The following is a 27,455-nucleotide window of genomic DNA, read 5'->3' as shown; positions in this document are numbered from 1 at the left end:
ATGAGCACGGACGCTGAGATGGCGGCCTACGGCAAGGCGGCGGTGTTCCTGCGCAAGCCGGAGAAGGAGCGCATCGAGGCCCAGACGCGGCCCTTCGACGCCAAGGCGGCGTGCTACGTGGTGGACGAGAAGGAGCTGTACCTGAAGGCCACCATCGTCAAGAGGGACAAGGACCAGCTCACCGTCAAGCTGCTCCTCAGCGAGGAGGTGGGGCACAGCGGCTGGTTCCTAGTGTTTATGGTGCTGTGGGCTGGGGCGCTGCTTCACAGAGGTGGGGCACAGCGGCTGGTTCCTAGTGTTTATGGTGCTTTGGGCTGGGGCGCTGCTCCACAGAGGTGGGGCACAGCGGCTGGATCCTAGTGTTTATGGTGCTTTGGGCTGGGGCGCTGCTCCACAGCGAGTATTTGGGCTTCAGCAGTCGGATCGTAGTGCTAATGGTTGTTTGGGGTTGTATAGTTTAGGTGGTATATAACACTTTATATTATAAGCTGCGACACCGTGAGGAGGTGAGGTTCAGCGGCTAGATCGTATCGTTCACGGTCGTTTGGACCCAAGTGTTTATGGTCATTTGGAATGTATAGTTCAGGGGTTCTCAAAGTTTTGACAGCGGAGGGCCAATTTAGGAACCCAGAACTTGACTGAGGGCTGCCAAAGGAAAAAAAATTAGGCGGGAAACGCCGTCAGCATCCCAGTGGTGAAAAAAAACATTGCACCGTGGACCTCTGGAAGTGAGGTCAAGTGAGATCTAAATCACGAAACTGAGGTTCATCCTTTCAAAGAAATGTACATTCGGATTAAAACTAACAAATGTAAGGGGATTTAATTGAAAGAGAGAGTCGACTTTTCTCTTTATATTTATTTATTTTTATAAAAATTAAATTTTTATAATTTAATTTTGATATAATAAAAAATAAATTGTACTTACATTGCGGGCCGCCAGGAATTTTTCTGCGGGCCGCCATTGGCCCGCGGGCCGCACTTTGAGAACCAATGCTTTGGATGGTAAGCAAGACTTTATTTTATAAGCGACTGTGAGCGGCAGTGAAGAGGTAGGAGAGATAGTTGAATTGTAGTGTTTGTAGTAAAGTTTGGTAAGTATACTAGTAATTATTTCATAAGCTGCGCTAGTATAGTTGTATAGTATAGTTACTATATAAGCTGCTCAACAGCAGCGACAATGCATTTTCATTACCATATCTAAAAAGTGAACTAATATCCCTATGTACAGTATATCTAGTAATCAGCCTTGATACACATCTATGTCCACACACTCATTGTCCTCTTGTGCTCCAGACCAGGACTGTGAAGGAGGACGACGTGTCCAGCATGAACCCTCCCAAGTATGACAAGATCGAGGACATGGCCATGATGACCTACCTCAACGAGGCGTCCGTGCTGTACAACCTCAAGGAGCGCTATGCCGCCTGGATGATCTACGTGAGACGACGCACACGCGCACGCACACACACACACGCATACATGCATGTACACATACACACGTACACACGCACGTACACATACGCGCACACACAAACGCATGCAGACACGCACACACACACCTGAATGATTCATGCCACTATGCACATCAAAGTACACAATTGACTCAATATTCTGTGTTTGGAGCTGAGATACATTTTCATTGAAAAACAATAATGGAACCATGGCATGAAGAATGTTTATAAAATGCCGCATTTTTAAAGAATAAGCTAAATATTACTTAGCAAATGCTAGTTTACAATAACAACAGTGGTTCATTTTTATTTGTTTGGCCTCTTCGGGAATCGAACCCCGAACCCTGGTGCTTTGATTTGAGTCAGAACATTTATGAGTCGATCAATAATTTCAAACCACTATCTTTGGTCTCCGCGTGCTCCCCAGACCTACTCAGGGTTGTTCTGCGCTACGGTGAACCCGTACAAGTGGCTTCCTGTGTACGACCAGGAAGTGGTCAACGCCTACCGGGGGAAGAAGCGCATGGAGGCTCCTCCCCACATCTTCTCCGTCTCTGATAACGCCTATCAGAACATGCTGACCGGTACGGGCTCTAGGATTGGCTGAATGGGAATCCGATTGCTGTTTTCGGATTCCATGTTTTTGTGTCGTAGTTCGGATTGTGTAATCTGATTATGTAAAGGATTCTGGTTTCAGGTTCTAGAGTTGGATTCTGATGTTAAATAAACATTGTGCTTTCTTTTCATGTTCTTCTTGTAGACAGGGAGAACCAGTCTGTCCTGATTACGTAAGTACCTCAAAGCAATGACGATATCAAACCCCCAGCCTGTGTGTGTGTGTTGGGTATCCGAGGCCTGAGTCTTGTTTGTGCCGCTACCTAGTGGAGAATCCGGTGCAGGGAAGACGGTGAACACCAAGCGTGTCATCCAGTACTTTGCAACAATTGCAGTGGCTGGAGGAGAGAAGAAGAAAGAGACAGCCGGGAAAATCCAGGTGGGATAATCTCACATGATTCGGCCCATCACGTGAGATTTGATTCATAACGTGTGAAACAACCTCCAAGTTCTCAGTGTAGGGGCCTAGCAGGCAAGCGAAAACCAGGTGTTCCTCTTTATGATAACACATACACTACTATATAACTGTGATCTGCTCGGAACCAGGGGTCTCTTGAGGACCAGATCATTGCTGCCAATCCCCTACTGGAGGCCTACGGCAACGCCAAGACCGTGAGGAACGACAACTCCTCTCGCTTCGTAAGCATCTAGCAGCCTGTGTGTCTATGTCTCACAAATCTGACTTTAGATGACTGTCCGAAGTCTGATGGCAGAAAAGTTAATTCTGGGGGAACAGGGAGTTTCACTTTATTTCGCTTCATTTTTGTTTTGGGCCAATCATTTAATCATCGTAAGCACGTAATTGAATTTGGCCAGCAGCAGTTACTAAAAAAAATCAAATCGACACTGTTTGACTGGCCCCAGGAGGAATGCACTTATTGAATTCGCTTCTGAAAACTTCATCCACTCTGGCAAAATAGATTTCTGAGGTAGAAAATCTCTGTAACTAAGCAGGGCCCAAGGCGTGAGTCCACCCCTTACGGTTTTTGGTTTTGGGTTGTGCAGTCCCCCCCTGTAGTTCTCCTATAACATAGTAGGACTGCTTGATCCCACGTTATTCTAAATCAGACTTTTCTTTGCTCAAGTGTAACTAAACTACTAGCCAACAATCCTAAGTTCCTGTGTTTTCTGTTGCAGGGTAAATTCATCAGGATTCACTTTGGAACCAGTGGCAAGCTGGCCAGCGCTGATATTGAGACCTGTGAGTCAGTCACACAAATAAAAAATCGTATGCCCATCAATATAGCTTATCCCTCAGGATGGATTCACACAAATTGAGGATGTTTTTGTGATATCCCATCCAGTTCCTATGGTATTGCACACAGAAGCACGACTGAATCAGAAGGGTTTGTGGTTCGTATTTTTCCCCCACAGATCTACTGGAGAAGTCCCGCGTGACCTTTCAACTCCCAGACGAGAGGGGTTACCACATCTTCTATCAGATGATGACCAACCACATGCCTGAGCTGATTGGTACACTTCCATATGTGCTATACGTTCTGCTACCGCCATCATTATAATTATATTTCATTACAGATATATAGTGCTTCTCAAGTAAACAAAATCGCCTTCATATAATGAGTGGTTGTGAGGGAAATCACACCTCATCATTCTTTATCATTAGTCAGTTATTACTTATGCCACTGGTGTAACACCAGTGTAACCAGTAGTGGCAGGAATGTCCATTGGTTAGGGTGCTGGACACTTAAAGGTTCAATCCCCTAGTCCCAGCAAGAAGCCCAAACTCCTTCCTGCTCCTATATGACAACATGTATCCCAATTGAAGTCCACTGGATAAAATAGTGACTGAAAATCTCCACTGCTCAGCTGCTCTGTGAGGAAGAGGTAAACGTGGACCACGCCCAACGCTGTCCACACTGTGCCCCCTTCTCTCCCCTTAATAGAGATGACCCTGATCACCACCAACCCCTACGACTTCCCCATGATCAGCCAGGGCCAGATCACCGTGGCCAGCATAGACGACAAGGAGGAGCTGGTGGCCACGGACGTGAGTCGCCGTGCATCCATTCACTCACCCTCCGACCTTTGAAGGAGGACGTGCCGAGGAGGCTGGCGCCTTCTGTGTTTGAGTTGTTTTAGTTCATTTTAGGACAGAAGAGATCATTTGAAAAGAGCTGAAAAGAGGCTAATTCAACTGGATAGCGTTTGAGTGCTAAAAATCACCTGAATAACAACAAAACGTTTTAGTCATTCGAGTGAGTGTAAAATAAGTACATCTATATCTAACATTTATGTACAGCCACAAACCATTGATCTCATCTTAACAAAGTCCATGAGGTACGATTAACCAACTTTTTCTTTTAAACTATCAACCTGCCAGGGACTACAGATGAAAATTAGCTTGCATGGCTAAATGTGGCACGTTTGCATGTTGAAGTCTGGTGCTCATGTTTATTAATGTGCGCTGGCCCTTTTAAATATTTTTTTCCATAATATCCCAGATCTAGCGTTTTTAATAACGCATTAAACGTGTGAAAACCATGCACCATTATCTCTCTGTACCCACCCCTCCAGACGGCCATCGACATCTTGGGCTTCACCTCGGAGGAGAAGCTGAGCATCTACAAGCTGACCGGCTCGGTCATGCACCACGGGAACATGAAGTTCAAGCAGAAGCAGCGCGAGGAGCAGGCGGAGCCCGACAGCACGGACGGTCAGACCCAGAACACAACCCCTGATCCATCTCAATGGGCAAGGACGGTCTAGTGGTCAGGGTTATTTCGACTCCCATACCGAAAGGTTCTGCGTTCGAACCCAACCACCCCGTGACTGCTGACTCAGCTGATTCCCCCCTCCCTACCCCTTCATGTCATCACAACACCCTATTTGGAACCATCTGGTATTATACCATGATAATACCAGATGGTTTTTTCTCATATACATTTATAAATTGAATATAATCAAAAAAACGAAAGTGATGAATTTGAATGCAATGTATTCTAATCTAATGTAATGTTATGTAATGTAATATCATTTCTTATAATCCAATGTAATATAATCGATTGAAATATTCCGTCTGAATTCCCCATAGGAGCAACTGCTAAATGATTCATCCTCAGGGACGTCTTCATTTTAAAGCAAAAAACCCATCCGTTACATCCCAATGCTTTGATGTCCATCTGCAACACATTAGGAGGTGACATTTCGGATCAAAGTTTCAACGGGCAAACGGTGAACCTTTTCCTCTTTCCAGTGGCCGATAAGATCGGGTACCTGCTGGGGCTGAACTCGGCCGACATGCTGAAGGCCATGTGCTACCCGCGCGTGAAGGTCGGCAACGAGTACGTCACCAAGGGGCAGACGGTACCCCAGGTGAGAGGGAGGAGGGGGAGGCTGGGGAGGAGGAGGGGGAGGAGGACATTCTGGTGGTTATGGTGATGATGCTGAAGAGGATGAGGATGTTTATGGTGATGAAGATGAGGATGTTTATGGTGATTATGAGGAAGAGGCTGTGGACGTTTATGCTGATGATGATGATGATGATGATGATGATAATGATTATGTTTATCGCGAAGATGACATTTTTAATGTCATCTTAGAATGTCATTAATAATAAGACGATGTGTATGGTGATGATGATAACGATGATGATGATGATGATTGTGATTATGATGAAGACGATGATGACGTTCATGGCGATGATGAAGAAAATATTGTTTGTGGTCATGATGATGATGTTGACGATTATGGTGGTTGCCTAGGTGACCAACTCGGCGAGCGCCCTGGCCAAGTCCATCTACGAGCGCATGTTCTTGTGGATGGTGGTCCACATCAACCAGATGCTGAACACCAAGCAGCCACGCAACTTCTTCATCGGCGTGCTGGACATCGCCGGCTTCGAGATCTTCGACGTGAGGCCCCCCCCCCCCCCCCCTGAGAGACAAAACCAGGTCGACGTCTTCACATGTGAAACGTGGTGACCTAGTTGTGTGTGTCATCCTCCTCCAGGAGAAGTGAGACCAGGGACGAGACACAACTAGGTCAACTTTCACATTTCTGGATTCAAAATGACGGGAGAGTTTTTGACCTAGTTTTGTTTAACTTCTGATTCCTCGACAGTTGAGTGACAGTAAAATGGAGAACGATGTGTCATATTTTGATCTAGTTTTGTCTAACTTCTGATTCCTCGACAGTTGAGTGACAGTTAAATGGAGAACGATGTGTCATATTTTGATCTAGTTTTGTCGAACTTCTGATTCCTCGACAGTTGAGTGGCAGGTGAATTGAGAATGGCCTAGTTTGGTTTTAGTTTTTCTACTTGTGTTTTTCCAGTACAACAGCATGGAGCAGCTGTGCATCAACTTCACCAATGAGAAACTGCAACAGTTCTTCAACCACACCATGTTTGTGCTGGAGCAAGAGGAGTACAAGAAGGAGGGCATCATCTGGGAGTTCATTGACTTCGGCATGGACTTGGCTGCCTGCATTGAGCTAATCGAGAAGGTACGAGTTGTGGTCGTCATGCACGTATTCGACACACCTTGGCTTGTAGGATATCACTAAAGGTCCGGTGAAAGAATTGCAGTCAGCAACCTCAACCCATTTATAAGAGTTGGAACAGTGACCTCATTGGTTTGGGATATTTGTTATGCATTGGTCCAAATCAGAAAGATTCTGTCAATCAATAGTCCGACTTGCGTTTGAGCAGTACTCTTTAATGAATAAAGCCTAGCATGGCGGTTTCTCTTTAAATGATGGTGAATGATTCAAAACTGTTATTCTTGCTCATACAAACTGTAACACCTGCTCCTGGTTTATATTATTTTAAAAAGTTTTGTATTACTAGCGCTTTAACTGTAAGAGGAACTACTGCAATGGTTGCCTTAGTTCCTTTCTCCAGAATGACCCTGTGTCACATCGTGCGTACGATAAATAAAAACACTCTGACTTGGAACACTTTGAATGCAGAGGTTTGCATCGATTCCTATCGGTGAAAGGCATGTGGGACCACACAGCGTCACACACACCCATTAATTAAAATCCCCATTAATAACGGTTACATTTCCGCCCCCCACTCAGCCAATGGGCCTCTTCTCCATCCTGGAGGAGGAGTGCATGTTCCCCAAGGCCTCGGACACCACCTTCAAGAACAAGCTGTACGACCAGCACATGGGGAAGAACAGCGCCTTCCAGAAGCCCAAGGCGGCCAAGGGCAAGGCGGAGGCCCATTTCTCCCTGGTGCACTATGCCGGCACAGTGGACTACAACATCTGCGGCTGGCTGGACAAGAACAAGGACCCCCTGAACGACTCGGTGGTCCAGATATACCAGAAGTCCTCCTGCAAACTGCTGGGGCTGCTGTACGCCGCCGCCCCTGTGACTGAAGGTAGCGCTGGTGGCTTTGAGTTTCAGACACCACAACGTGTGTATCTGAGGGGATGTATTGATAAGGGCCTCCAAGAGTAACGCGTTGGAATGGAAACCAGTGATCACCAGTTGTTATCAGTCGGTTGCCAATACAAATTCACCAATAAGACAACCCCTTCCTATTGGTTGTTCAGAGATTACTCTTTATTTGAAATATCGGTTGTTCCTTAACTGTTTCCTTCTCAAAATTTTGATTTATGATTCCCCTTTGCTACAGCTATACGTTCAATGGCTGTTCTGTTGTTGTTGATGTGTAGCAGACGCCAGCAAGAAAGGGGCGAAGAAGAAGGGCGGTTCCATGCAGACGGTGTCGTCACAGTTCCGGGTGAGTTCCAAACTCTCTCTGTTTCAAACCTGTTTAGTTTCTGGTTGAAGCATTTGAAGCAGTTTCACTCTGCCTGCCTGAAGCCATTGGTGCTAAATGACAATGAAATGATCCAATCTATTCTAATTGGATCTATTCTAATGTAATCAAATTGTATATAATCAAATTAAAAGTGTATCTAATATGTAATCTTAATTATTTAATTAATGATTCATTAACACAATTCTCGTGTAACAACAGGAAAAATAACAGTTCTAACCCTAAAGGACCCCCCCACTCACTCTAATTATCCTACTCCAATGGGATCCAGGATAATCTCGGCAAGCTGATGACCAACCTGAGGAGCACCCACCCCCACTTCGTCCGCTGCCTGATCCCCAACGAGTCCAAGACTCCAGGTCAGACACCCCACCCACCGCACCCTGCCGATCCCATCCCAGCCGGTGCGGTCCGACCCTGACTAACGCCTGGGTTGGCGGTGTTCACAGGGCTGATGGAGAACCACCTGGTGATCCACCAGCTGAGGTGTAACGGCGTGCTGGAGGGCATCCGCATCTGCAGGAAGGGCTTCCCCAGCAGGATCCCCTACGCAGACTTCAAGCAGAGGTACGGCTCCTGGATGCTTTAGTCCGTCAACGGACCGGGCAGCGGCTTGTTGGTCAAATCGCAGAGATATGACGTCTAAGGAAGAGATCTTAAAATAAGGTTGAAGGACTCTTATCTGAACTGTAAAGAGTTAAAGGTACCGCCTGGTTTGTTTAAAGCTTTGGACTTATCTAATGATATAACTGATACATTGACATACGTCATATGAAGTCATGGCATCCCTTTTGATTGTAGGTACAAAGTGCTGAATGCGAGCGTGATCCCGGAGGGACAGTTCATCGACAACAAGAAGGCCTCAGAGAAGCTGCTGGGCTCCATCGACGTGGACCACCAGGAGTACAAGTTCGGGCACACTAAGGTGAGTCACGAAAGGAACGCTTTGACCACACATACATTTTATTATTGCAACATTGCCCAGAACAAATCAAATATGTGATGGCTTTCGTACCCTACTACAAATCCTCATTTATAATCATTGTATCATGTGCATTATCCTATTTTTTCTCATTTAAATGATATCTTGTATTGATAATTTTGTATTCAAGTTTGCTCACTTGCATTTATTTTTATTTTTTTTATTTTTTTACATTCCCCAATACTCCCCCAATGATGAACCAGAGATCAATGTGTGGAACACGTATCAACGTCCACTCACTGGATCAAATGTCCCTGTGACGATCCTCTCTGTGCATGTTGGCTGGTTGATGGCGTGTGTCTGGGCTCTGCAGGTGTTCTTCAAGGCAGGCCTGCTGGGACTGCTAGAGGAGATGAGGGACGACAAGCTGGCCTCCCTGGTGTCCATGATCCAGGCTCTCTGCCGCTCCTTCGTCGTCCGGAAGGAGTTCCACAAGAGATTCGAGAGGAGGTGAGGGTCGCCCCTCTCCCCCAAAACCAAGATGGAGGATATTTTATGATTCATAAGTTACTATTGACCATTTGTTAATTTGGGAGACACTTTGATCCCTTTTTGTGTGTAAGATAAGACCCCAGACAGTAGGAGTCTTTCCCACAGCATACTATACTATGCTGTTGATATTTGCTTCACTTATATTATCTGACTTTATCAAGTTTCACAGAGTACCTTGAAAAGCGCCATATAAACATAGTTATTAACAAATTAATTCAATTATAACTCAATGATCAAATGACAATATTTTCAGACTTTCTCAAGTGTCCTTGAGTACAGGGAAAAGCGCCACATAAACATATTTATTAAAACAAATGAGTTAAACTATAATTCAATGATCAAATGATAATCATGACGCTCGACCCCCCACTGCTCAGCGATGCCATCCTCACCATCCAGTACAACATCCGCTCCTTCATGAACGTGAAGCACTGGCCCTGGATGAAGGTCTACTACAAGATCAAGCCGCTGCTGAAGAGCGCCGAGACGGAGAAGGAGCTGGTCAACATGAAGGAGGACTTTGAGAAGTGCAAGGCCAACCTGGCCAAGGCCGAGTCCCGCAAGAAGGAGCTGGAGGAGAAGCTGGTCGGCGTGCTGCAGGAGAAGAACGACCTGCGGCTCCAGATTTCATCGGTGAGTTTAGTCTGAGTTCACGCAATCGGAACGATCGTTGCGTGCGTTTGACTGATTAGAACCCACTATGTCTCTCACCAGGGAATCTCACTGTTGTCTAGGTTTGAAAGAGGCGTGATTAACCAGCTTTTATGTTTTTTTAATCCGCCGCATATCTTGAAGAAATTTCTAAAATAACTCATGTCTGCTTCAAAACGTTATACTTTTAAATCAGGGCTCAAGTGTTTGCAGCTTCTCATTAAAAAAGGTTGGAATAAAAACATAACAAAATATATCCCCACCGGTATATTTATCATTTCATCTCTTACTTCTATTTACATTTTATTGATTGTCTTGTCTTCGTATGTAAATGTTTCTCCTGTAACCTTTTAAAAAACGCTGATTGCCGCCTACGTAAGATTACACAAGACGAAACGAGATGTACTTTTTCAAATCCTTGAAAGGAAATCCGAGGTCCATAAACGTTTTTCCTGAAGCGCTCCCGACGGCCCTTTGTGTTTGAAGGGCGCTCCAGTCAACATGTCTCGCATCGGCCCTTGATTGTAACGGTGTTACATTTACATTAAGTCAACCATGCAAGGCGACAGCCAGCTCGTCAGGAGCAGTAAGGGTTCGGTGTCTCGCTCAGGGACACCTCGACACTCAACAAGCATGAGCCGGGGGATAGAACCAGCAACCTTCGGATTACCAGCCAACCCACGCTACCCTCCTGAGCTAAGCCTATCCATATTGTGGCTCCCCCCCCCCCCAGGAATCAGAGAGTCTGATGGACGCTGAGGAGCGCTGCGAGGGGCTGATCAAGAACAAGATCCAGCTGGAGGCCCGGCTGAAGGAGACCACCGAGAGACTGGAGGACGAGGAGGAGGTGAACGCAGAGCTGACCGCCAAGAAGAGGAGGCTGGAGGACGAGGGCTCGGAGCTGAAGAGGGACATCGACGACCTGGAGCTCACCCTGGCCAAGCTGGAGAAGGAGAAGCACGCCACGGAGAACAAGGTGCAGGGTGGGAGGGAGGGGGGGTTGTGTTGGGCGATGGGAAGACTGGGGCACAAGTCTCGATGAATGCTGCTGCTCATTGGTTTAGGGTCCCCGAACGAAAGGCTTTTAATATGTAATGCCGCATCTCTAACCAACATAAAGGGTGAATTTTTCATATTTTGAGTAATAACTTTTGGAAAATAATTTAGAAAAATAAAGAATTATAAAATATTCCTTTTTCTATAGAATATATTAAAGAAAAATTTGGGGGGGGGGGGGGGGAGTTGTAGATAATAAAAAAAATATTACAAAAATGTAATTATTCTTAATTATTCTACAAAACTAAATGCATACACATAGATACATAAAAAACAAATAAAATACACAAATAAATAAATACACTGCTAAAACTGTACAGTTATTCATTGTATTTTTACCCGCTGGCAGGTTAAAAACCTGAGCGAGGAGATGGCGAACCAGGAGGAGAGTCTGGGGAAGCTGAGCAAGGAGAAGAAGGCCCTGCAGGAGGCCCACCAACAGACCCTGGACGACCTTCAGGTGGAGGAGGACAAGGTCAACGTCCTGACCAAGGCCAAGACCAAGCTGGAGCAGCAGGTCGACGACGTGAGTCCTGCCACACTTTCCTTTCTTTCGATTTTCTCATTTTGATACGTCCCATAATATATAAGTGTGCTCACATTTGCAGTTCATGAGATACAGATAATATCAATGAAGTGTCTGACTGAAGTGACAGATTAGATATGTTTTTATAGATTAGACGTTAGGGATCAAGTCCCAGATGGAAGGTTGTGGGTTCAATCTCTACTACCCCCCCTTGGAGGCTTCCACCAGCCAGACTTCCTGCGTAGGAAAGACTTGTTAACCTATAGTGACTGTCAGTCATGTTGAACCAAGATGGCTCCTAACAGTGCTGCCTGGTTGTGTTTGGCAGCTGGAGGGCTCTCTGGAGCAGGAGAAGAAGGCCCGCATGGACCTGGAGAGAGCCAAGAGGAAGCTGGAGGGAGACCTGAAGCTGGCCCAGGAGTCCATCATGGACCTGGAGAACGACAAGCAGCAGTCTGAGGAGAAGCTCAAAAAGTAGGAAATGTTTTATAAAAAAGTTACATTTGCCAATTTAGCAGATTTTCCCATCTGGGCTAAATACAGTACATCCGATTTGATGGATTTTGCAACCGTGGTTTCTACCTGGTATCCTTGTGAAAACTCAACCTGTATCTTTACCAGGAAAGACTTTGAGACCAACCAGCTGATGAGCAAGATAGAGGAGGAACAGTGTCTGGGAGCACAGCTGCAGAAGAAGATCAAAGAACTGCAGGTTGAACACAGCCTTCATTTCACTGTCTTCCTTCATTTTTTCTTTGCCTTACCCGGCCATCCAATACTGAAGATCCTTTCCAAACACATTTGGATTAGCTCGAAAATAATTTCAAGGACTGCATGACCAAGATTCCAAACAACTTAGCAGAGTGCAGAGCATAGAATTGTTAAATAGGGGTGGAGTGCATAATAGTGAGTCAACCACAAGGGCACTCCAACCTTTCACAGAGGTGGTCCATTTCAAAGTGCGCTCTACATTCAACACTTGCCCTGAAAAACAAAAAAAACAAAACATCAAAATGTCCTCCAATTCTGATCCGTTCCTTGGGGTTCCTTGTTTCCGGGTGGTGTTCCCCTCATCCCACCGCTCCACCTCGCCCCAACTCTCCCCCAACCCCACCCCCTGCCCCCACTAGGCCCGCCTGGAGGAGCTGGAGGAGGAGATGGAGGCGGAGCGTGCCGCCCGGGCCAAGGTGGAGAAGCAGCGCTGCGACCTGTCCCGGGAGCTGGAGGAGATCAGCGAGCGCCTGGAGGAGGCGGGCGGGGCCGCGGCCGCGCAGGCCGAGACGGGGAAGAAGCGCGAGGCGGAGGTGCAGAAGCTGCGGCGGGACCTGGACGCGTCGACGCTGCGTCACGAGGCCACGGCGGCCGCGCTGCGCAGGAAGCAGGCGGACAGCGTGGCGGCGCTGGGCGAGCAGATCGACAACCTGCAGCGCGTCAAGCAGAAGCTGGAGAAGGAGAAGAGCGAGTTCCGCATGGAGGTGGACGACCTGGCGGGCACCATGGAGGCCCTGGCCAAAGCCAAGGTGATGAATGATTTGGGGTTTGATGTTTGCGGTCGTTCGGCGTAGGCTTTAAGGCTCTGTATTGGTTCCACGTCTACGCAACGCAATGACCACGCAGATGCTTCGACGCAGTCGTGAACCTGCTACAAGGTTCCGATTTTTGGGAGGCGCACGTCAGGCCCTTGCGTCGGACGCAAGGAGGGTCCGCCAGGACGTAATGGGTCTGTAAACCCCCTTGCGTTCCGTCGACGTGGAACCATAACTAAGCCTTTACTCGGAAGAGACCTGTTGGGATTTTTGATATGAGTTATTTTGAGCGACTTGCTCAAGGATGGTCAACAGGTAGACTGTGAACATTGGGAATCGAACCCAAGAACTTTTGGTACATCTAACAGTGGACTATCCTCCCCGATCCTGTTCAAATGAATTCATTAATGTAGAATTGTAGCCATCCTTTCCCGCCTGGCATGAATGAAGATCTCGATGTATGTCATCTCCGTGCTGATGTTTGTTTTGCGCTCTCACACGTTCCTCCAGAGCCACCTGGAGAAGCAGTGTCGCTCTCTGGAGGACCAGCTGTGTGAGCTGAAGGCCAAGAGCGACGAGAGCTTCCGGCAGAACCACGACCTGGGAGCTCAACGGGCCCGGCTGCTGACGGAGAATGGTGACAACAACGGCCCATTTTATTACACTTTGTCCAATGCTCGATTCTGATTGGGCCATTAATCAGTTATTTCTTTATAGAAGAACTCTGCTTAGAATAACAGACCTTTTTTGCTGATGCTTTTTTCAACCGAAGAATCTAACAGGACAACAAAGATTTATTATGCGATAATACACCGGCCTGCTATACATTATGCCTTACATATATATAGACTGATAAAACCGACGTTTTCTCAACCTCCAAGCACCAGGGATTCATTATTTGGGGGGGGGGGGGGGGGGGGGGGGGGGGGGGGGGGGGTACTCTAATTACGAACAGAAATATATAGATGATTACCGTTTTTTTGACATGGTAATGAGATATTTAATGAGGTAATGAAAAAGTATCTCTTATTTTTGTGCAAAATATATTTGGTCAGCTCTGGTGCCAAAATTACCTTACCATGGGGATAGGATCACAGCTTTAAAACGTTCCAAACTGTGTCCCTACCTTGGGGTCGGCTGATATACACATGGGGGAGCAGGCTTACCTATAAGCTACAGATATTCAACAAATCGTTTCGCATTTCAAACGCTTCTCTAGGATAAAGGGACCTAAAGATTCAGAGCTAAAATTGTGCTCACGGAGCAAAAAAGGTTGAGAAGCAGCACTGACCTCCCATGATGTCCTGTACCACCCTATAGGGGAGCTCAGCCGTCAGCTGGAGGAGAAGGAGTCCCTCCTGTCCCAGATGACCAGGGGTAAGCAAGCCTCCATCCAGCAGATAGAAGAGCTGAAGAGACACACCGAGGAAGAGATCAAGGTCAGACGTCACCTCACTCGGAGTACACTCCTATCGGGTCTGATGCCTTCAACATTTTTTATCCCCAATACAGAAGGTTGCTAGTTCCTCCTAGCTGAGTGTTGAGGTTTCCCTGAGCAAGATACCTAACCCTTACTCGTCCCGACAAGCTGGCTGTCGGGAGTAGTTTGTCTATTTTGACATAGCCTCCGATGTGTGTGTGTGCCGTGTACCCATTGTTTGTTCGTATGCGTTAATTGTTTAATTAATGCAATAACTAGACAAAGTAGAAGACGAAAGAAGAAGTATCATCCTTATCTTCTTCTTCTTAACCCTTAGCCACTCCACCACCCTCTTAGAAATGTCCATATCCTAGAACACAACATTCACTCAATCATCCATTGACCCCATCTCATCTCACTCCCCGACGCTCCAGGCGAAGAACGCCCTGGCGCACAGCGTCCAGTCGGCCCGCCACGACTGTGACCTCCTGCGGGAGCAGTTTGAGGAGGAGCAGGAGGCCAGGGCGGAGCTCCAGCGGGGCATGTCGAAGGCCAACTGTGAGGTGGCCGGCTGGAGGAGCAAGTACGAGACGGACGCCATCCAGCGCACCGAGGAGCTGGAGGAGGCCAAGTGAGTGGCTGCTGTCGCAAGGTGGTGGAGGACACTGTGTTGGTGGGCACTGCGGTGCTGTACACTGCAGCCTGGGGCGAACGGAAGAAGGTTCCAGGGGGTACTTTTGCTTCGTCATACCCGCAAAAGATTATGATAAAATAATAAAATATTGACAAATATGAAACTAGCCCAGTTTAACTTCTAGTTATCCCTTGTAGGAAGACGCTAGCCCAGTTTAACAGCTAGTTTCCCCTTGTAGGAAGAAGCTGGCCCAGTTTGACTTCTATTTTCCCCTTGTAGGAAGAAGCTGGCCCAGTTTGACTTCTATTTTCCCCTTGTAGGAAGAAGCTAGCCCAGTTTAACTTCTAGTTTCCCCTTGTAGGAAGAAGCTGGCCCAGTTTGACTTCTATTTTCCCCTTGTAGGAAGAAGCTGGCCCAGATTGACTTCTAGTTTCCCCTTGTAGGAAGAAGCTAGCCCAGCGCCTGCAGGAGGCTGAGGAGCAGATCGAGGCGGTGAACGCTAAGTGTGCCTCCCTGGAGAAGACCAAGCAGAGACTGCATGGGGAGGTCAGAGGTCCCCCTTCCTGTCCATAGAACCCTTCCTTCATGTCAAATAGTCATTCCATTCAATAGTAAAATGATGAGATCAAATTAAAGTAACTTAAAAGCAGAGTAGAAGACAACAAGCAGCTCAATACATAGAAAGGGAAGACGCAACACATGTCAGTAGCATATATCAAGTTTAATGCATATTGTTTGGAAATGTATCTGGATGGAGGAAGGGGTTAGAATATGAATGTGCTATCATTCATGATTGGTTAGTAGTACAGTTCCTAACCGAACTACCATGAGTGTAAGTCATTGTGAGTGGATGTTTGTACTGCAGGTGGAGGACCTCATGACTGACCAGGAGAAGTCTAATGCGATGGCGGCCAACCTGGACAAGAAGCAAAGAACCTTTGATAAGGTAAAACTATGTTAAAATATACAAAGAATAAAACTTCTGCTACTGCTATTATAATACAACTAATACTACTATTACTATAACTAATAATAATAATAATTGTTATTAATATTTCTTTTTTCAGCTTTATTTGTACCCAACAATTAAAAGCATAGTCTACAAAGTGCTTTAACCTAAACAATGGTGACCAAACCATTATCCCCTATTGCCTTATTCACGAAACATGTCAAGTTCAAACCAAAGCTCCTTTGTGATTCCCGCCGACTCGGCGGCCCAGATCCTGAGTGAGTGGAAGCAGAAGTACGAGGAGAGCCAGGCGGAGCTGGACGGGGCCCAGAAGGAGAGCCGCAGCCTCAGCACGGAGCTCTTCAGGCTGAGGAACTCCTACGAGGAGGCCCTGGAGCACCTGGAGGCCCTGAAGAGGGACAACAAGAACCTGCAGCGTGGGTTCCACCACGCAGTCAGAGTGACTGTTGTTGTTGTCTTTGTGTACCTGAAGTGACTGGTGTTGTTGTTGTTGTTGTTGTCTTTGTGTACCCGAAGTGACTGGTGTTGTTGCTGTTGTGGTCGTTGTTCATGTGTCGGTTGGGCTAAACTTCTGTTTATTTATTTGTCTATTTGATTTATTTTAATCAATCAAGTTATTCATTACAAATGTTTTTGCTTACGTATTTCCTTGTTTAATTGTTTTAGATCTTTCCATATTTTTATTATTTCTGTAATGTTCTGGATGTATTTATTGATTTATGTATCCAATTATTAATGTATTCTATGAATGTGTTCTCCGTACTCTACAGAGGAGATCTCTGACCTGACGGAGCAGATGGGGGAGACGGGAAAGAGCCTGCATGAGCTGGAGAAGGCCAAGAAGTCTGCCGAGACGGAGAGGCACGAGATCCAGTCGGCTCTGGAGGAGGCTGAGGTATGTGCTTGAACATATTGGAAAAATGTATTATTTCACGTTAATATCCACTCTATTCTGAGGATCATCGTATTAATAATTGTAAATAGAAATGACCTGTCCCCTACTACAGTTAACATAAAATAGATGAATCCATACATAGTAATATTTTATAAAGTGAATTCTATAAAAGTAGGATAAAACTAAACTCTAACTATGTAACTATATTATTACTCATCCATCAACTAATCAGTCCGTTACAAATACCTATAAATGAATGAATGCTCTAATTAATCAGTCATGAGACACCATAAGAGTATTCAAATATACATTGTTTCTGTGTGATCTTATCAGCTCCATACATCCATCTATCCATCCCTCCATCAATCCACTCATCCCTTCATCCCTCCATCCATCAACCCATCCTTCATTAACCCTGGGTAAGTTCACTGAACACGAAGCCCTCGGACCCAGATCCAGTAGCACTAGACGCTAGTCCTTCGAGCTCTCAGTAGGGCTTTGACTCCGAACTTCGTTATTCGAATATAATTCGAATATCAAAAAATAAATCACTTCGAACCTGTTATGGGCAGGCCACGAGGGAGAGACGTCGGAGAACCCGACGCAGTCTATTCATAATATTGTAATGACCACAGAAGAGGCAGTGAGTGAAGTATTGATTAGACAGTGATTTATTAGAAACCTAATAAACCGTTTGAATACGTAAGACCGGTAACCATAGCAACGCAGTAGACAAACCTCGCGAAGCCCAATCCAGGTCTTACTGAAGGTATTTAATGGTCAAAATATTATTAATAAATATTAGAATATATTAGAATATTAACAAACAAACAAACTTCGAATAGGATTTTTGGGCAAAAGTCAAAGCCCTAGCTCTCAGTAACCTTCCCACCTCCTCCACCCACTCCTCCTCCACCCAGGGCACGCTGGAGCACGAGGAGTCCAAGATCCTGCGGGCGCAGCTGGAGCTCAGCCAGGTGAAGGGGGAGGTGGAGCGCAAGCTGAAGGAGCGGGAGGAAGAGGTGGAGCAGGTGAGGCGCTCCGGCCAGAGGGTGACGGAGACCATGCAGAACACCCTGGACACCGAGGTCCGCGGCCGCAACGACGCGCTCCGCGTCAAGAAGAAGATGGAGGGCGACCTGAACGAGATGGAGGTCCAGTTGAGCCACGCCAACCGCCAGGCAGCCGAGGCCCAGAAGCAGCTCAGGAACGTCCAGGGGCAGCTCAAGGTGAGTACGCACCGTCGGGGACGTCTTCTGAATCGTCTAAACGCTGAAGGCCAGGTTATACTTAAAGGGGACTTGTTCGACCACCAGGTGTGCGTGTGATTAGCCGCTACAAGCCGTTTTTGAAAATCGACCTCTTCTGACATCACAGGTGGGCGTGTCCACCCGCATTTATGACGGATAGATGAGCAACGTTTGAAATTGCTACAGTCCACTGGGTTTGCTGGTAGACTGATCTATCCAGCATATGTATATTTGATATTGATAATGGGAAGATGACGTGTATTCCTCATGAACATTCATGCCAACCGTTCGGTACTAGTCTCATCATCATCATTATCGGGGGGGCATCACCCAGGGTGACGCTCCCTGGGTGACGTGGGGACTATTTGCTTGTCCTTGTACTTACTAAGGGCTATGCAACACTTATGAAAGGCTATGCAACACTAACATAAGGTTACAAATACACACTAAATAAGAGCTATGCAACACTAACAAAGGGCTACACAACACTAACTACGATCTATGCAACACTAACTAAGATCTATGCAACACTAACTACGATCTATGCAACACTAACTACGATCTATGCAACACTAACTAAGAGCTATGCAACACTAATGAAGTGCTATAGAAATACAATTGACTTGGCTGTACAGCAGAACAGAGTTCCTCACCTCAAACCCAACACAACTCCCACCACACAAACCAAACCCCCGGTCCGGTTTGACCCGGTCCAACCCCTTCGCCAGGACGCCCAGCTGCACCTGGACGACGCCACGCGTGCGTCCGAGGACACCAAGGAGCAGGCGGCCGTGGCGGACCGCCGCAACGGGCTGATGGGGGCCGAGGTGGAGGAGCTGCGCGGGGCCCTGGAGCAGACGGAGAGGGCCCGCAGGGCGGCGGAGCAGGAGCTGCTGGACGCCAGCGAGAGGGCCGGGCTGCTGCACTCCCAGGTGAGCGTCTGTGTATCGATTGGTTCATTTCAGGGACGTTGCAGACTAACCAACAGGCAACTGTAAGTGAGCCTGGGTTAGCCCAAGAGGCTAGTTCACATCGGTTGTCCCCTGCCAGATATTCAAAAGGCAACCTCAAATTATAGAAAGACAATGAATGTCTAAAAAAAAAAACATTGGGGGATATCAAAAACACGTTGCTTTCAACCCATCCGCTTTTAGCGTGTGGTTAGTAGGAGTTCATTTACGTTACATTGATTAAATAATAATAATAATAGTAACACAAATATAGCATTTAGTGTAAGATTATGTCCTTGTTTTCTTTTTATAGTTATGTTTCCATTTATATTTTACGCCGTAATAAGTATTTTCGATATTGGTTCTTTCATTTTGTAACTGCCTGGCAAAGTAATCTCCTGTGCTATTAAAAAGTACTTTCTTTTTATCTATTTATGTATACATTCATCTATATTTCTACTGATGTATCTATCTATCTATCTATCTATCTATCTGTCTGTCCGTCCGTCCTTCTGTCTGTCTGTCTATCCATCTGTCTGTTTTTCCGTCTGTCTATCTGTCTGTCTGTCTATTTATCCGTCTGTCTCTCTGTCCGTCCGTCTCTCTATCCGTCTGTCCACCTGTCTGTCTGTCTGACGTCCGTTACCTGTGCTGTCCAGAACACGAGTCTGGTGAACAGCAAGAAGAAGCTGGAGAGCGACCTGCTGCAGATCCAGAGCGAGGTGGACGACGCCGTCCAGGAGGCCCGCAACGCCGAGGAGAGGGCCAAGAAGGCCATCACTGACGTAGGAGGCCTTAGGAGCTGTAGTAGGAGCAGTGGTCGTAGGATTAGGAGGAGTAGGGGGAGTAGGGAGAATCGTAGAGGAATCGTAATTATGTTCAAATAATAGTTTGTACTAATACTAATAATGATAATACATTGAATAATGCCATGGCATTTTGTTCCACAATTCGGTGCTGATATATAGTAGCTACCATGAGGATACTATGCTTAGTATACCATATTTGATCTTAGTATACCTAGTATACCACTTAATATGCCTAAGTATAGTTAGTATGCCTAGAATACCATATTTGTACTTAGTATAGCTAGTATACCATTTAGTATGCCTAGTACACAATATTTGTACTTAATATACCTACTATACCACTGAGTAGGCCTTAGTATACCTATAATGCCTAGTACACAACATTTGTACTTAGTATACCTTGTATACCACTGAATGTGCCTTAGTACACTTTAGTGTGCCTAGTATACCAACAGGATGTGTGGTTGTGGACAGGCGGCCGTGATGGCGGAGGAGCTGAAGAAGGAGCAGGACACCAGCAGCCACCTGGAGAGGATGAAGAAGAACCTGGAGGCGACGGTGAAGGACCTGCAGCAGCGGCTGGCCGAGGCCGAGAGCCTGGCCCTCAAGGGGGGCAAGAAGCAGCTCCAGAAGCTGGAGTCCAGGGTAAGGACGCCATCTACTGGATGGACTTCCGAGTCGTTCATCCGCAATGAATGAGGTTAGATGTCATCAAAGAGTCGGATATTGGAGTAGCTCCGAGGACTTTAGGCCTCGACTAAGTACTCAATCAAGCATCTTGCGCGAGGGGCCTACAGTGGTCTACTGGCGATCGAGTATACCAAGACAGATCACGGTCGGCCGACGCATCGGTAGGCCGATGGGCCTTCCAAACATCGGTAACGTTTTTGCTGGCCCTGATCTGTCTCTCTACTGCACAATCTCCTGCGCTCCCAAAATGACAATCCGAACTAAGTCTCAGCATGCAGTAGTGATAGGGTCACTGAACGCCATGGACTAGAGAAAGTCGAAGAGTAAAAGAAGGGGCTGACAAATTTGGAGAGAAAGGGAAGCAGGCATCAAAGGCCCAGGCACCCGACCCTCGGACTGTCGTGTAAAACGATTGCCCATCGACCATTGATTTGATAAGTTGGCGTTAACCTTCACCTCTTCTGGCTGCAGGTTCGAGAGCTGGAGGCTGAGCTGGACAACGAGCAGAGGACACGGGGAGAGGCCGTCAAAGGGGTCCGCAAATATGAACGCAGAGTCAAGGAGCTCACCTACCAGGTAGGGCTGAAGAAGACACATCTGTTCTGACTTCTCTTATAATTATTGGCTTCCCGATATGTGAAGAAAGAAATATTTCCAAACATCTCTATCAATTTCTTATAACTCTTACAACATTTTGTAATTGTTAGGTTTGTTGTTATATTCATGTATGAAGTGTATGTATGAACTGTTAAAAAGTGGTTTCCTTGGCGACAACAGAGCGAGGAGGACAAGAAGACCGTGGCCCGGCTCCAGGATCTGGTGGACAAGCTGCAGCTAAGGGTGAAGGCCTACAAGAGGCAGGCGGAGGACGCGGTGAGTCACCGACACGGCCCCCAAATCCCTTCACCCCTCCAGGGCCCTGCTCCTCCATCACTCACACGGAGAGGAGACGACTCGGTAGTCATTAATCACGGACGGGACATTCAGGTGTCATAGCTGAAGTGCAGCACAGTAATAAGGTCATAAAACGGTCATAAATATAGGCACGCACAGAAATCTATTTAAAAAAAATAAACGTATCAAGTAAAATGTTTTGGTATAAATTGGTATTCTTTTAATTGGCATCTATTTGTATAAGCTTGAAAGCGTGCATAACAGAATTAAGAAGGGGTTTTCACGCACGCACAATTTTTGTAATATAAATGTAAACACGGGATGACAATGTGAATAGTGCCCCGCGCTAAACTTTATGGCGAGGTCCATAATATTTACCACATCTGTTGACATCACGCGGCATAACAGCCATGATACGTGGTTGCAGGAGTGTCTGAGGAAACTGTGTGTGCTGGTCCCCTCGTCCCTGCAGGAAGAGCAGGCCAACTGCTCCATGGTCAAGCTGCGTAAGGTCCAACACGAGCTGGAGGAAGCCCAGGAGAGGACGGACATCGCAGAGTCCCAGGTCAACAAAATAAGAGCCAAGAGCCGCGAGACTGGAAAGGTGCGGTTCGGCAGATGCTTCTTTAATACATCACAGCTCAATAAAAATAATTGGAATAATAAACAATTCCAATATCTTATACTCGTGATGGTGGAATAGTGTCTTAGTTTGATGACATGCAATTCCTCTGGGAGAAGTAAAGTTTGATTTATGTGTCAAAATGATCTATCAAAAGCAATAAATAAATACTAAATAACTAAGTGAACGAATAACTAACTAACTTTTTTTTTTTATCTGCAGCCCACAGATGCTCAGTGAGTCCCACTGCAGTGAAGATTCCCTGTGCTTCATGTAATATGACTGCCACAGTGAGGAAATCCAATACAGTATACAATACCATGATGACTTGTCTGGCCTCTTGCCTAGGCCTCTCTTGGAATAGGGATTTTAAATCTCAATGAGACTTTTACCTGGTTAAAAAAAGGTTTAATAAAATAAAAATAAATATTGGCATATTGGCAAGTCAAACTGTGTACTTTTGAACAAGGATTTTATTATACTTTATAGTTCTGTACAGGGATATGACAGCGATATTATCGGTCTGTGGGCTATTTCTCTTGAAAGAACTGACTGAATCAACCCATTATACCTTGCGAAGTCTACAACACAAAAGTTAGCAAATTTAGCAACATGTAACATTACATTCTTCAATGAGATTATATACCAAATTATTATGTGCTGGGTTTTTTGGTATTAAAAACAGGTTTTACACATTCATCCTTCAGAATCATAACACAATTCTTTGATTTCACAGATAGAAAACAGTATTTTTATCCATTGTTGTAAAAATAAAATTGATGCAAGCATAAAACGGGGCTTAACAACAACGTTATGCATTCATATCGAACATCAACGAAAGTCACAAACGCAGTTAAGGAGGTGCTTCAGTACTTTCCCCCAACTCCTCCCAACCTTTGCCTTAAACGGACCCTATTAAACCACCAAGTTTGAGGCCAATTTCAAATGTAGCCTTTGTGACATCCCAAATGGGAGTGTCCTCCCACATGTGGGACGAATAGATGAACTCCCCAGTCATCTATCCACCGTACATATGGGTGGACACGCCAACTTGTGATGTTACAAGCGGATAGATTTTGAACCTCACCACTGGAGGTTATCTGGAGTCTCTTCACTGTTCAGTACACATCGCCTGCTGCTTCATCGGCCCTCGTCTCAGAAGTCATCATCATCACATATGTCCAGGTAAACATCGAAGGCTTCGCGGTTGCAGTTTCCGTCGGGTGTGAAAACGTACTTATGGAATGTGCCGTCAACACAAATGGCTGAAGGAGAAAGAAAACCGAGAGAGAAAAAACCGAAAAATAAATCACCAATCGCAAAATCAACTTTGAAACTTCTCAGTCCCAGTCCTTATGTCTGACATTTCTGGAGCATAAGTCAATGCATTTCCAATAAGAGTTAAACTTGTAATTAGTAAACATTATCATGGTCTATATTTCACTGTGAATCAATGAAATCCAGCAAGTGAAGTAATTGAAAAAATGATTCTCATACATACGGCGCACTTACCAATTACTGAGTTCACATTCTTCGACGTATTCTTCCCAAATGCGCAAATGCAGGCACATTCGGCGGGCACGGTGAAACTGGCCAGGGACCACTGGCTGTCCACGTACTGGCCAATCACAGGGCCCACCTTCCCCACGCGAGCCAACCTAGGGCAGACAGTGACATCAAAGACCAGAAAAACTCCAGACACTAGAACTTCTAGTTTATACGTTGGAGGGGCCCTACTTTACCACAAGGTGTGAGATGAGGAGCCATTGACGGCCGTCTTTAAATCTGATCTTTGACACCACAAGTATAGATCACCTGTACCACAAACATCAAGGGTGGACACTGCCGCTCGTGATGTCACAAACAGACTTTTAAAAGCCTGGTTGTGACTTTTCAACCTCACATCTGGTGGTGAAATAGGGCTCCTTTCGGTTCTCCACCAGTTTGATGACTACACAGTATTCAAACTCATTGAATTGAATCACGACCAACGCGAGAAGCGCAAAACGTCGCAGCAATAGTCTTACGCGGAGCGTCGGTTGAGTTTGGTGTCCTTCAGGGCGAAGATGTGGACCGTGCCCTTGTCACTGGACGCACAGAGAAACGACGAGTCGTGGCTGAAGTTGATGCTAGGAAAGGGGAACGATAAGAGCAAACATTGCACAAGTTGCACCGAATATGATCAGCCCGAAGCAATAAACCGTTAAGTGTAAAGTGACACGATAGAGCAAAATGACCAAGTGGTAAATGGTAAATCTTAAATGGACTTCACCCAAAGCACTTCACAATATTGCCTAACATTCACCCATTCATGCACACGTTCACACACCGACGGCGGTGTCAGCCACGCAACGTGACCGCCAGCTCGTCAGGAGCAGTCAGGGGGTGAGGCGCCTCGCTCAGGGACACCTCGACACCCAGCTAGCTAGGAGGAGCCGGGGATCGAACTAGCAACCTTGCGGTAACCAGCCAACCCCGCTCTCCCCTCCTGAGCTACTGCCGCCCTCGATAAAGGCCACGAACGGCGCCGGGACTGCGTGAGGTGGTACCAGTATAGGGTGGCGGGGTCCGTGCCCCGGCGGAGCTCCACCAGCTTGTCCCGCGTGGTCGTGTCGAACAGGCGGATGAGGGTGCCCTTCCGGGAGGCCGACGCCGCCACGCTGCCCGGCTGGTTCAGCGCCACGCACGCGATCTCACTCTGGTGGGCGTTGATGGTGAAGGGGGCCGACGACGTGCCCGGTTTGGTGTTGGACAGGTCCTGGAGGGGAGAAATGCTCCATTGTTAGAGACGCTATTGCCTGTTACCGGTTATTAGCTATTGCTTGTTGTTATTACTAATAGCTGTTTTATATAAGAAATAGTCGTTTCTAAGAGATGGCATATTAGCTCTGCTGTTGCTAATAGCTGTTGCCTTTTGATACTGAAGACTAGCAATAGCTGTTCCTTATATTAGAAGTAGCAGTTTCTTAGCAGGAGGTTGAAATGGGGAAATATAAACCAAGGATTGGCATATTCTTAGACACTACTTATATCATCGAATTGGGTTCCTTAGTAACTTACAACAAGCTGTAGACTGCCACATTTATGACCTGGAAAGACCAGAAGCTGTTTCTCCATACTAGGACACAGGTCACACAGTCCTGGAAGCAACAAAAAAACACCAGAAATCATATACAACCATACAAAATCTTATTTGTACAAACAAGATGTACTCTAAAGTCGGTTTTCCTGTACCTTTGGGGTTGTCCCTGGTGTCAAACTCAAACAGCTTGACGGGGTTGTCCGGGAAACTGTACACGTAGATTCTGTTCTTCAGAACAATAATGATCCTGGAAAACACATTATTATGTGTTATGTATAAATATGTTATTCAGTGCTGTTAAAGCTGGTATGTAATATTTGAGAGGTGTAAATAGAGCAGAACAAGGTTTCGTAAATAAACAACCCCAAAAGACGTCCCCCCCCTCCCTCCGTTTTCCCGCCATTGGGAAGTATGGCGCTCCGGCTCCTGTAGCCGAGCAACAACACTGTGCACGCAAATGTGATTGACAGGCAAGGAGGAACGCCCCGAACCAATCAAGGAAGCGATTTGTCAGAAGAGGCCGGCGTGCAGTCAACCAGAAAACATTGTGACCAAATATGGGCACTGATGGGTAACGGTTGCTAGGGAGCTCTGTTAAGCTTACTTGTCATGCCTCATGCGGACAGCCAGAACGGGCTTGGTGAAGGTGAACTCCAGCACCAGCTTGTCCTTGGGGTCCCTTGCCTCGCTTGCGTCATCCCAGATCAGCACTAGAATAGAAGCAGCGTCACTTACATCACTTTATGACACACACGTACAATGGCCAATAATGCAGTTTCAATTAATTTAGCATATACTGGCAATAATGTCTACTTTAACTGTCCAAATTTACATTTACTGCCCAGCGTAAGATAGCTCCTACTCATAGTGTGTGTTTAGATATATTTCCATATATTTATATAATCTTTAATTCCCATTCCTGTCCTGTATACCTTTCTGCTTTACATCCACATGTATTATATGGTATCTTCTCATGTACTGGAGGGTTTAGGGGGGATGGTACAGAGACATAGTACGACAGGTGGGGCTGAGGGGAGAAAGTGGGTGAATACTAGCCTGGGAAGCAGAAAAATCAGTGGGCTCATGTTTTATGTGTTCTGGCATATGCATCTGCGCCCCCCCTGTTCATTGAGTTTTCAGGAGGAAATGGCCCACAAACTCACCTGAGATTTCGGAGAACTTGGGGTTGACTCCGCCTCCCACCACCGCTAGCAGGTTGGACCGGTGCAGCATGGAACACTGGGCCACGCTGCCCACCTGCTCGTGGTCTACAAACACAAATGTTTCTTCAATTAAAGAGTCACCAATTAGCCCCAGTCCAATCAGCAGACACTTGTGCTTTTTGGGGCTAAAGCTGCAGATAGTCATTGGCTTTTACCAACAGAAATCGAAACAACATTTCACTTTCTGTTGTTTAGAGACAAATACCTCACCAAGTCTATCATTCCGAATGTAGGCCCTACTTTATACTTTTTATTGTGTTCGTATATCGTATTTTATACCAGTGATTGAAAAAAATAGCACTATGCCATAATTGAATGCGCTTTGCATGTGTTTAACTTACCAAGATGGCCTTTCTCCATCAGGGGCTCCACGTTGTAAATCCTGACCCCGGTTTCCATAGCACAACAGAAACAGCCTGTGGTGGGACAACATTAATATTAATAACTACACATGTCACGTTAGGGACACGGACTTAATATCAGTAGATTTGTCTCAGTTGAATGTGGGTCTTACTCTGGTCTTGGTTGAACTGGAGACTATTGACTCCTCTTTGCTGAGCCATGGCTATCCAAAGTCACTAGTTGCCTGACTACACGGCGATATGTTCAATATAATTGTGCGAAGGATCAAGTGTGTTGATTGTCGAAGCTTTTAGGGTCGTTGTGTTGCAACGTCGTGTCCCAATGTTTACCCCCGGCGGGACTCTTGTCGTACTACAACCAGTGAAACATGTCACTACGGAGTAATTTACTAACACAAACACGAAGGAAAATCCATGGAAAGATAACCCGTATTCCTTTAAAAATGTTTTAAAATCGAGTCAGCTGACAGAGCATGCCAAGTAGATGCTGTAGCAAGAGGACGTATTGTTTTTGTTGTTTTCCGAGAAAGTGACGTCGACATGCACATGCTTCCGGTTTGGTTTCTTCCTGTCACATGTCCAATGTCGCCACCTGGCGAATGG

General features: G+C 46.2%; 2 protein-coding genes across 2 annotated transcripts; one reads left to right on the top strand and one right to left on the bottom strand.

Moving 5' to 3' along the window:
- On the top strand, positions 1 to 22,864 carry LOC130380279 (myosin heavy chain, fast skeletal muscle-like). The gene is made up of 40 exons (XM_056587437.1): positions 1 to 207; positions 1,294 to 1,437; positions 1,879 to 2,035; positions 2,212 to 2,239; positions 2,334 to 2,445; positions 2,613 to 2,705; positions 3,204 to 3,267; positions 3,441 to 3,539; positions 3,971 to 4,074; positions 4,602 to 4,740; positions 5,281 to 5,399; positions 5,789 to 5,938; positions 6,360 to 6,530; positions 7,107 to 7,413; positions 7,712 to 7,779; positions 8,090 to 8,177; positions 8,268 to 8,385; positions 8,620 to 8,743; positions 9,114 to 9,250; positions 9,670 to 9,925; positions 10,677 to 10,919; positions 11,349 to 11,525; positions 11,854 to 11,999; positions 12,147 to 12,237; positions 12,656 to 13,045; positions 13,562 to 13,688; positions 14,372 to 14,490; positions 14,906 to 15,102; positions 15,549 to 15,651; positions 15,971 to 16,051; positions 16,326 to 16,491; positions 16,846 to 16,970; positions 17,891 to 18,199; positions 18,949 to 19,152; positions 19,830 to 19,955; positions 20,454 to 20,624; positions 21,141 to 21,245; positions 21,447 to 21,542; positions 22,036 to 22,167; positions 22,408 to 22,864. The coding sequence occupies exons 1-40, from the start codon at positions 1 to 3 to the stop codon at positions 22,423 to 22,425; spliced, it is 5,811 nt and encodes a 1,936-aa protein (XP_056443412.1). The 3' UTR covers positions 22,426 to 22,864.
- On the bottom strand, positions 21,797 to 27,455 carry wdr45 (WD repeat domain 45). The gene is made up of 10 exons (XM_056587438.1): positions 27,005 to 27,455; positions 26,832 to 26,906; positions 26,431 to 26,535; positions 25,872 to 25,977; positions 25,420 to 25,514; positions 25,246 to 25,325; positions 24,735 to 24,943; positions 24,213 to 24,314; positions 23,698 to 23,843; positions 21,797 to 23,450 (listed from the first exon to the last, which is right to left on the bottom strand). Exons 1-10 carry the CDS (start codon positions 27,051 to 27,053, stop codon positions 23,341 to 23,343), a joined length of 1,077 nt encoding a protein of 358 aa, XP_056443413.1. The 5' UTR covers positions 27,054 to 27,455; the 3' UTR covers positions 21,797 to 23,340.

This window comes from Gadus chalcogrammus, chromosome 4 (genome assembly GCF_026213295.1).
Source record: "Gadus chalcogrammus isolate NIFS_2021 chromosome 4, NIFS_Gcha_1.0, whole genome shotgun sequence".
NCBI lineage: Eukaryota > Metazoa > Chordata > Actinopteri > Gadiformes > Gadidae > Gadus > Gadus chalcogrammus.
This window is presented reverse-complemented; position numbering and strand designations above follow the sequence as displayed.